Source organism: Ascaphus truei, chromosome 8, assembly GCF_040206685.1.
Source record: "Ascaphus truei isolate aAscTru1 chromosome 8, aAscTru1.hap1, whole genome shotgun sequence".
NCBI classification, from domain to species: Eukaryota; Metazoa; Chordata; class Amphibia; order Anura; family Ascaphidae; genus Ascaphus; species Ascaphus truei.
Genome location: NC_134490.1, coordinates 28,395,121 through 28,406,621, shown reverse-complemented (window position 1 = coordinate 28,406,621; position 11,501 = coordinate 28,395,121). Strand labels below are relative to the sequence as shown.

General features: G+C 38.3%; 1 protein-coding gene across 2 annotated transcripts in view; it reads left to right on the top strand.

Annotated features, from left to right (window-relative positions):
* The first annotated feature begins 1,792 nt into the window (after positions 1-1,792).
* Positions 1,793-11,501, top strand: part of LOC142501295 (mitoguardin 1-like) — a 38,375-nt gene continuing 28,666 nt past the window's right edge. The window contains exons 1-5 of one of the 2 annotated variants that reach the window (XR_012803460.1): positions 1,793-1,980; positions 3,354-3,465; positions 5,068-5,147; positions 7,244-7,317; positions 10,856-10,928. Coding sequence is in view for 1 of the 2 variants with exons in the window: in XM_075611026.1 (XP_075467141.1) it covers positions 1,939-1,980; positions 3,354-3,465; positions 5,068-5,147; positions 7,244-7,317; positions 10,856-10,928 (381 nt within the window). In the remaining variant the exon portion in view is untranslated. The remainder of the gene's footprint in view (positions 1,981-3,353; positions 3,466-5,067; positions 5,148-7,243; positions 7,318-10,855; positions 10,929-11,501) is intronic. The other variant, XM_075611026.1, reaches the window with a different exon arrangement.

Sequence of the window (11,501 nt, the reverse complement as noted above, 5' to 3'; positions counted from 1 at the left end):
GCTGCTTTAAAGGTACACATAAGACCAAAGTGAACTAGTGGCAGTAATATGTTTAATGGGTTACATTTCTGCAATGCCTGCTTCTCTAGAGCCACAAGAATAACCCGGTTACTGTACCAAAAAATATATAAATATCAATATATTCAGGATGTATGTAGAGTACATCAGTGAGTATAAGCGTGGTATTATATCACCTAGATAATCAGACTAAAATAGATGTCAGAATAGCTAATCTAATATATGCTAAATGATACAGCTCATCACAAAATATGATACAATATATATATAAATAATCCTTCTTTAGCATAGGGTTGTGTAAAAGGTAAGACAGGATACAGCCAGCGATTTCTATTTCTTCTTACATGTACCATCAAGTGATGTTTGCTGCTATTTCAATATTATCGTTGGTGTGGAGGAAACCAGAGTCTAGTCTATAGTATCCACTGTAAATGAAGGTTTTCCCTTAATGTTTTAAATACTTATTCTTATCTATTTTGTGAAGCATTAAAGACCAAGATTTAACCCCTCAAGCCAATAACTGCTCTTAGTTCACTTTATTGCCAAGTGTAACTGCACCTTTATTGCCGTCTTATAAATAGCTATTGTCTAACCTAACACTGGCATGTGCTGTATAGTTTATACAATATTTCAAATGTTTTGATTGTTGGCTGTTTCTTGTAATTTATATGTATAGTTTTGTACCTTCTGATGTATGTCCATCTTTTCTTAGTATACCACATGCAGAGTTCTACGTTTCTTAACACATGATTGGATAGTCGTGTTGTGTTTATACACAGGGTTTATTGACTGCAGCAATAAAATGTTTATATATTTAAAAAAATGACAATTCTGTACTGTCTTTTAATGGCAACGTACAGAAACTGTTGTTGGAGCACATGAATGTTAGTGAGCATACTTATTGGGACAACCACTCATAATGTTAAAAAACAACAACTTAATGTACTATCGTTATCTTCTCTACACAAATGCAATCAGACATTTTTTGTCTAGTCTCACCCACTTGGCGTCAGTCTCACTGATTTTTTACCATAAGCATTCTCATAGATCGGGGGGTAAGTATCTCTGGAAGCAGGGGGTCCCCAGAACTGAAATTAACACAGTTCAGCTCCGGAGAACCCCTGCTTCAACCCTGTAATAATAATAATAATTGCACAGTGCTACATGTTTGGATGCTTTAACATAGACCCCGTATAAGCATATGCCTGCCATATTACACAGCCTGTGTTAATGAAGTGCAGAGCCAGTAACCGTACTCACAGACAGCTATTTTGACCTTTTGGGTCTCTTCTGAGGCAGGTTATACTGGCTTTGCATTGGGAAGTTGGAATATGTTTTAACCACACATTGTGTAAGTTATGGTGGGTGAAAAAAGTGACTAAAACCCTCCACCATACAGTGTGCAGCAAGTAAAAATATTACTTGTGAACACATTCACATGTCTCAGACAAAAACAACCCACAATTGAATCCCCTAGACCAGGGGTGCGAAAACTGGGGGGTGCGGCACTTACAGAGGCATCTAACTCCCACTTACCTGCTTTCCGGCGGCTTCTGGTGATGCGCTACCATGAAAATGTGGTGTCATAATGCCGCGGGGTCAAATGACGCCGAAGGGGAGGGGGGGGGGGGGCGCAAAGAATAAAGTTTGCGCACCCCTGCCTTAAACATGTTGTTGCTATTTGTTAACTTCCTGCTCTTATTCCTTACTGGGGCATTGACTTTTCTAGGAGTAGTTGAAATGGAACACTTATGACATCATCTCATTCCGTCTATTGGTGGTTTTCAAAAATAAATACAAGTTTCAAAGCTGACACTGTATATCCGTTACCTGTTGTCTTTGAAATACTAAGCATACTTCATTCATTAAGAAAGCCCTGATAAGTCAGAGGCAAATATTTTCTGGGCCTACATCACAAGAATGGTAGAAGAGCTTCACCCCAATGTCAGCCAAATCTTACAGGTAAGTACCGATATACATGTTACGTACGAGCTTTAACTGTTTTGAAGCCAGGCGGGACAGCAACACGCTGCTTTGCTTAGCAACTGAGGTCCAAGAAACATTTCCACTCTAAAAATAGCTATTATAGATTTTTAACAAGCCATGGACACCCCTATCTCGCAAGACGTAAAGGTTTTAATGTGCCGGTATATAACGTGAAAAAAAGCCGATACAAGGTCACGAACAAAACAATACCTGATGTCATAACCCGCCCGTACGTGACTTTCTGTTGGCTGCTGGACTGAGCCTGACACCAGCAGACATTTTGTTATCCCAGACATGTGTAGCTAGGTTCATCTTGGAGGACAATTTTAACGCACTTTCTCTGTTTTTGGGGGCACAGGTAAAACATTTTTTTTAGCACATCTCATGAACATCTGTGCGCAAAATATAAGTAAACCCTTTTTTGATGCATAAGGCGCACATTGAGAAAAATAAGATGAGTACATGGGCGCACACAAGCAATTCAATTTGAGATTTCCTTGTCAATTTTACACCAAAAATATCACAACCTTTAGTACAGGAGTGGCCAGCTTCAGTCCTCAAGGGCCACCAGCAGGCCAGGTATTAAGGATATCCCTGCTTCATCACAGGTGGCTCAGTAAATGACAGCCACCTGTGCTGAAGCAGGGATATCCTTAAAACCTGTCCTATTGGTGGCCCTTGAGGGCTGGGGTTGGCCACCCCTGCCCTAGTACATTAGCTTCATTGGTGTTATTACTTCAACTGCACCCAGGAGAACTTCAGGTTAGGAGTCAATGATCCTCATAGAAGGGAAATCAGGGAGTCAAAGTCAGCCCATGTTCTGGAAAAATGTTACCACTTCTAATACCCTCTCTAACATATCTCCACGTTAGGAGATAACAAAAGACCATTTACAAATATCTAGCACTATCACATAATGTACATGAATTGGGCCTAAAGATTGTCTGGTAACAAAAATAAATATAAATTGACCCCTTCATTTAAGTTGAATAGGTAATATATAGGACAATTTTTCTCTTCATATACCCAAAGTCCTAAGGGTCTGCACAAGTATTCTGGAGATTAAAACCTCAATATCTCTGAAGCTGGAGTACAAAGGTTCAGCTCTGATGTTCTTGCTTCAAATAATGTTATTTCTTATTTAATATACCACTTTGAGCCTCCCAATTCAGGAGACATTTATTTTCTGAAACTACTGGCACTTTCGGGATTTTAAAATGGCCACTTATGTTGCAAACTGATGCAAGGGAATATATTCCTGCACCTTGCCAAGGAGCAGATGACATAATCTTAGTACAGATCCTCCAAAATGTATCCCCCAATACTGACTTACATTATTTTGGTTTCAGGAGGATAACCTCGTTGCACAAAGAAACTGTATGTCACAACCCAGTATAGGAACAGCTGCGTGTCCGTGGCATTCTGCATTGCCAACATTTAGCAACTTGTTTTATAATGATGGTAAGTGCAAGAAAATGTGTCTTTTACTGTCATTGAGCCATCGCTGCTGTTATAACGCTAAATGCAAGATTTATTCTTGAAGAAGATACCTGTGAGGTTTTGAAAGCTCTGTGTACGATCATTTAATGTATGAGGAATTCTCATGTAGATCCAGTGCCGGATTTACGGGGCATATGATCTCTCAATGAGCAATTCGATGACCGCGACAGGACAGAACCGATTTGGCTGCTGCGTTCCTTTTAGCACTCCCCCAGCGAGTCCAAATTACTGGAGAATCCCTAAATAATGAGGAAGCAGTGGTATTGTTGCACAATAGCTCCTGGTTCAAGTTTTATATGAAAATAATATGGCCTGTACTTATTAAGCAGTGCTATGCAATAAGATACCGTAGGGCACCAGCAGGCAGCATGATTCTTATTCAAGGGATTGGGCTTTAAAGCACTGTAAGATGTTTTATGGCGTAGCACCATTTAGCAAATGGGCCCCATTCAGTTTTATGTGAATATATATTTTATTTATATGAATACACAACCTTTGTCAGCTCAAAACCCAAATCCATAGTGTTATATATAATAATGACTGGGGACCTGACCTCAAGTATACCACAGCAGACACAGAAACCTCAATGCACATTCAATTTGACAAATACTTTACATAGTTTAGTTAATTTATATGGTTTTTGTTCTCATAAGTTTAGGGCATCTGGTTCAATCTTTTGGTCAAAACATGGTAAGCTGCAACCATGTCAGGGACAGGGTGTGTATGTTAGGTGTGTGTGTTTAACACCTTGAGTCATAAATCACATACTACACAGGGGGGAGGGTTAGGCTTCACCCCCAGATAACATTCCAATTGCCTTATTTCTAAGAAAGTTTTTTGGCTTAATCAATTGTAACATCGCCTGAAGAAGAGATCACTGTATCTCGAAAGATTGCACAAATAAAAGCATTTAGTTAGCAACAGAATGGTATCGGCTATTTGTTTTTGATTATTCAGCTTGGCTCAACATGGTACATATTACACAAGCAACCCTTAAGCCAATGCATGCTGCTTTAAACACAGCTTTTAAGCATAGGCTGGGGTGAGATGCAAAGCCAGTAAACCCACTCACAGACATGTTTCAACCTTGATGGGTATCATCAGTGTGAGGTTGGTTATGCTGGCTATGCTGGTTTGAGACTCTTAGTATATAATGCACAACCCCTGCAAACTCAATCTAAGACCTACCTTACCATATATTTTTATGTCAAAAGGAGTGTTACTGGATATGTGACAATGTATAATTAAAAGACCGAGAAACCCAATGTGACATCCACCATCATAAATCCTATAGTTAAATAATTATCTGTTCTTTTCTCATACGTGAGTGTCACTTAGTTAAATTATTTGGCATATATATATATATATATATATATATATATATATATATATATATATATATATATATATATATATATACTGTGTATGTATATATATATGTATATATATATGTATATATATATATATATATATATATATATATATATATATATATATATATATATATATATATATATGTATACTGTATATGTGTGACTTGCTTACATTCCCTCCTTTTTACAGGGTCCACAAATGAGGGAATGATTAGGTGTGACTGGGATAAAACCAGATTAACCAGAAGGTTTTACATTCCGCCTTGGCAGGTAAATATCTTTTTATATAGATATAGTTATATATTTGTTTTACAATGTTCCTGAAAGAAGACATGAAAGTATATTTGTTTGCAATGGTTGAATTTAACCTGTGAATCCCAACAGTGAAATTTGAATGTACCTGACCCGAGTGTCATCGATGACATCATTAGACAAATATGGCTGCCTTATAGTTAATCTAAAAAATTAAAAAAGCAGTAGTATTGTATCTGGTTTACCATCCAATCCTGCAAAATATTGGATCTTATTTTATTTTACAGGGGTTTGTTTACACTATTTATACTATAAAATAAAGACGAGCTATCAAAATTAAATCCTTTTTTTTGGTTTCTTTCAAATGAATGGAATGTTGAAATGTCGGTTAACAAAAAAAAAATAAGTAGCTGTCCTAGAGGTTTTTAAATAAGTAAAAGTTACTCTACCAGCACAGTGAATACCATCACACTTTGACTACTGATCTGCTCCATGTGAAGAAGATATAGGATAGTTCAATAATTGTATTTAAAAGAGCAATTCCGTCTGCTTTTTTTCCCCCAAGTTTAAAAAAAGTTTTACATAGAGGGGTAGAAGAGGTTCCCCAGAGCTGAACTGCATTCGTTTCAGCACTAGGGACCCCCTGGTTCCTGAGATACAGTTTCCTCCAGGAGAAACAAAATGGAGGTTTCAATTTCCTGCGTCACGGAATCATGATGTATCAATTTCATGACATCAGCAGAATGTCCCAAAAGCATTACCCACCTATCCATAAAACTGCAGTATGGAGAGGATAGTACTTCATTAGCAATAGGAATTTTGCACCTTCTGTTCCCATTTTCCGTTCAGGGCAGCGTTGTCTATAAGGTTTGGCGCGGTCAGCATAATCAATATAAATCTGTTCGGCCACGCTCACATGGCGCTCATGAGCATGCATGTACGCTTGCGAGTGCTGGGCGCATGCCGAGACAGATTAAATTGGGTTTGAGGCGCGCTGAGGGGGTCACATAACCTCCTCGGCCAATCAGCGCCAGTCACTGTTAGGCCACCCCCCCCCCCATGCACATGCACAGAAAAAGTTGCCGGACACCCTGCGCTCATGCTTGGAGAGTTGGTGACATCACCACTCAGCAGCATGGGGGACGCAGCCTAACACCTCTACAGCGTATCACCCAATTAAAGATGCAGACCAAGTAATATCCTCAATGTGTGTTTTTTTTTTAATAAATCAGTTCTGTACTATGAGAAAATACTGGTAGCATTTTTTTAAAACAACTCTGAATTACATTTTTAATGTATTATAATGTAAGAAGCATTTTTTGTTTCTATAGCAACCACTTACAAAGTCACATCCCCTTCCTCTTCTGAAACAGGCTCTGGCACACACCTTTTTGAACCCTGCCCTCTCTCTAGCAGTGCACCAATTGTATCTAGTGACTGCCTGGTCACATGATCTTCCCCACAGAACTTTGCATCTTTGGTCCTCTTCTACTGCACTGACAGCCATTTAGTGAACCCCTGAGCCAAATCTTCTCCGATTGATCAGCAACTTAGCTAATTACTTATCATTTTGTGGATTGTATTGATGCACATATTAAAGGGGGGGGAATGTTTTTTTAAAAACTACAGCTTGGACCGCAGACTACATATTAATAAAAAAAAAACTGATATTTTTTTTCCCATGTCAAGTAATAATTGTGTGTGCTTAATACAGTATATCAAGAAACAACTAAATATCAATAAAATGATAATAGCTACATTGCACAAAGTAATGGACTTCATGGTTTACTTCTGCGTGCCGTCATGTTGATGGTTTTGCGTGTCTCTGCTGTCCAGTGGTCCTTTCCTGTGCCAGTGGGGCAGTTTTTGTGGGTATCCTCTGCCTTTAGAGTAACATTGTTAGGGTATCCGCTGCCTTTACAGAGTAACATTTTTGGTGTACCCTGCCTTTACATCGTAACATTTTTGGGATACATAGTAACATTTTTGGTGTATCCTCCGCCTTTACATGGTAACGTGTATAACCTGCCTTTACATAGTAACATTTTGTCTGTAGTATTTGGAAATGGTAAATGTTTAAAATAATGTTTTCTCCTCTTTTTTTTTTTTTTAAGCCTGTAGCTGACACGTCCAGGTCTTGTCAAGTAGAAGTGAAAATAAATGCATCTGTGAGGCCCCAAGGTTTTAAGTAAGTTTGACGTTAAATTGTATATTCAAAAATAGAGGTTCTAACAGCATTGATTGAATCGTTTTGGCGTAAGCTGATAAATTGCTTGTCAGATGACCCATTTCTTTACGTACATTAAGAGTAAAGGAAAATTTAGTCGGGGGGGGGGGGGTGGATTTTAATATGTGCCAAGTTGGAGAAGGTTTAAATTTAATTCTCAAAGCTTTAGGGATAAGAAATAAGATAGCAAATTTGCAAATGCATGTATGATGTACGAATGGGGTATCAACCAGTTATCCTAAAACATTTTGCTTTTGCTGAGAATCCTCTAGCAGGGCTATGGAAACCAAAGTAATGCAAGGGGTTCTGGGAAATTCCTGTGTAACATATCTATATGATTTGTAATGAAATATTCAGTCTAGTTTTATAAAGTCACAACTTTTAACATTTGGCTAACAGAGGAATCAGTGTGAAGATGGCTGATAAAATGAAGTAAATAAAGCAAATGACCCCAATTGTATGCAACAGGAGTTCTTAGGAGCCAAGTTTCGTAAATATTCAAGGATATTCAATTTTCCACAGACTCCGTACCACAAGAATGAATTAAAGCATGATTGCTGAATTCCTCCACCCCCCTTGATTACAGACCGTCCCACCCAAATTGGAAATAACTGGACAGACTCATAATTTGGATGAAAACAGCCACAACGTTTTATTATACAAACACAGTCTTTGCCATCCATAACATTAACTTATTAAAAAACGGTTTTAGCATTATGCCAGCCACTGACTTGAATGCATGTGGGCATGTAAGAAAACAGACTTACCATATTGTGCCCAAAGCTACCTGCATTGTCTCTACCTTCCAAAGCCCATATAGGGGAAAAAATTCATTGCACACCTTAACCGCATAGAATTGGCAAGGGCATCCCGCTGGTCTGACAACAAACCGTATGAATATATTCCATACATTTTAGGTAACATTAAACAAATATACATGAAAAACATATATAATAAACAAAACTATTTTTTTGTAGGGAGATGGGTGGCAAAAACCCGCTACTCCTTCTGCTTAACCTAAAATGGTTGGAAATTCTTCTAACTGTTAACCCAACTGCCAATTTAGGCCCCGCATACATTTTAAAACCCACCAATCATGGATCAGATAAAACATTCCACTGCGGAACCCAAAACATAACCCAATCCACCCCACAGGAGTCGTCCTCATCAAGCATGTTCCCAATTACCGTTTGGTGCATGGGGCTCTGCTGATGTGGTGCTTTTATTTAAAAAGCGAGCTACTGTAGATCACAACTAGGGAATTACAGACCTGTAAGCCTGATATCAATATCCGTGGGGAAGCTGCCTGGAGGGTTATTAAGAGATAATATTCAGGAATACTTTTTGCATAATAAAACTATAAATAATAGTCAGAATGGATTTGAGTCCTAGGTAATGCCAAATTGGTTTTATTCGTTTATTTTAGGCGGTAAGTAGGGATTTAGATGAGACGATGCAGTTGATCTACTTACGTTTTGCAATGACTTTTGTTATAGTACCACACAAGGTTAAAGTAGAAAATAAAATAAATTGCACTGGGTGAAAATATTTGCAACTTGATTGAAAAATGGTTGAAGATTTGGCTAAAGTTGTATGTGGAGTACCTCAAGGTTCAGTACTAAGGTGACCCTAATACTGAATCTTTAGGTACTCCACATAAAACGTTATGTTGAACATGTTTTTCAACAAGTTTAATAATGACTTGAAATTGGGATAGTGTCCACCTTTTGCTGGTACAGTAATACTAAATTATGTAACATGGTAAAATCAGAGTAGGATGTAATGTCTTTACAGAAGGACATAGACTGGAAGCATCAGGATGTAAGTGGCACAGGAGGTTTAATACAGGTGTATGTAAAGTTATGTAATAAGCAGGCTACCTACACACTGAATGGGACAAAATTAGGTCCATCTTTAGAGCGGGATTTAGGAATGCTTATCGACCATAAATTTATAGTGCAAAAACAATGGGGATATAATCTATGGCGCTTAAATATAATCAGTGATAATACTTAAAATAAGATATTATAAGTGAAAAAGTGCTTAATTCACTATAAAGGTGCATCAAACAATTGTGGTGGTGGAGTGAGTAAATGTATTAAAAATACAGACAAATGTGGTTTGCAGCTCAAACCCATTTGAAGATTGTTTTCTCAATCCGTGTATTTTCTCGGGTGTCTAGGTATTTTGGGGAGCGCAGGTATATGTTAATATAAAACATACAAACAATGGTGCAATATGTTTTTGATGATTTTAGGTAGTGAATTTCTTCCAAATCCAACGAAATCTGTACCCACAAATTTCTTAATCTTTAAGTGCATATAAAGGTTTCTTTGCAATGCTGTACCAGGCAATATCACAGGTGTAAACCCAGGTAACGGGACTTTCGTGGAATAGAACAGGAGACCGGAAATAGTGTAGACTGATGAACAACTTTATGAAGAATAATCATAAGTTAAAACACACTCACATGGTGTTAGATCAAATAAAGCATTTTGATCAATAGATCGACGCCAGCAGCTGGAAACCAGGTATCCTTCCTCCTTCGTTCAGCTAGGCTCGCGTTGCCCGTCTCCGTGCTTCCGGGATTGAATCCCCGGATGAGGGACAGGAGGCAGGTCTCTCAGCAAGCAGGCAGCACTGTGTGTTGCGTCCCCCTCAGCAGTAACACTCTACGCGTTACACCTTACAAAGGTTTCATCTGATGAAGGAAGGATACCGCTCCAGCTGCTGGCATCGATCTATTAATCAAAATGCTGTATTTGATATAACACCATGTGAGTGTGTTTTAACTTATGATTATTCTTCATAAAGTTTTTTTTATCGGTCTATACTATTTCCGGTCTTCTGTTACATTCCATGAAGGTCCCGTTACCTGGGTTTACACCTGTGATATCGCCTGGTACAGCATTGCAAAGATACCTTTATTTGCACATAAAGATTAAGAAATTTGTGAGTACAAATTCCGTTGGATTTAGGAGAAAGTCACTACCTAAAATCATCAAAAACATATTACACCATTGTTTGTATGTTTTTTCTTCACATATACCTGCGCTCCCCAAAACACCTGGACACCCGACCACAAACTTAGCAATAGTGCTCAATGTCAGGGAGCAGCTGAGGAGTCTAACAGGTAGAAAATAGTTTTTGCCTTCAAATGAGCGTCTCTGAACTTGTTTTGTGATTTTCTCTCATATTTTCACAGAATTTGTGGGAAAGGTCACAATGCTCAAAATGTCAAAAATTTTGCCAGTTCACAGAACCTTGACAAAAAAAAAGCTATATCTAAATGGTCACGTGACCTGAGTTTAGGGTAACGTGATCCAACAGTAAAAAAAACTTACGTTTTCAGATCTTGTGACTTTGTACTTAACTCTTTCAGTTCCAGTGGGGCCAGCTAGCCTTTTGGGCACTGATAAGGGTAATATACCTTAGTCATATTTAAATGGCTAGATACAGGCTTCTTTATATATTGACTTTTTTTTTTTTTATAAATTAGGGTAAAACAATTCCGGTGGGAATTAAATGAAGATTATATGACTAAGCTGCACTGTGTTCGGCAAGCAATTGAGGTGAGCTTATTTTCTCAATGAGTGCAACAATGTTTTTTTTTTTCAAAAGCAAATATTACTTTAAAAAAAAAAATCTTATTTTTTAATTGAGGCAAAGAATAAGTACACATCACATACAGTGCATCATATGAGACATAAACAAAACAAGAAAAAGAAGGGCGCAAGTAATGCAAGTGAATGCTTTATAGAAGGGAATGAAAAAGGCAATTAATAACACATAAAAATGTATAGAACGACAAACAGGATAAATTGCCTGATTAAAAGTAGAAGCCCAGTTCAGGGGGGTGTGCAGTCCCTCATCCGTCTCCTGGAAGTTTTCCACGGGTCCCTGGGAAGCTCAAAGGGATGCCAAGATATACCACTACGCCGTCTCCCTGCTCGGGCGCAACTCCCCTGTGCACCAGACACCGAGGGGTCGCGCTTATTGCTGGGAAAAACCTGGTGCTGCGGCTGATGTGCTCCTCTCTCCCCGCACTGGAACCCGGATGCAATGTAACCTCTATAGCTATATAACCTATATGAGACATACAAATGTGACAATATGGCAAAATGTACATTTAGTTTTGACAAAAT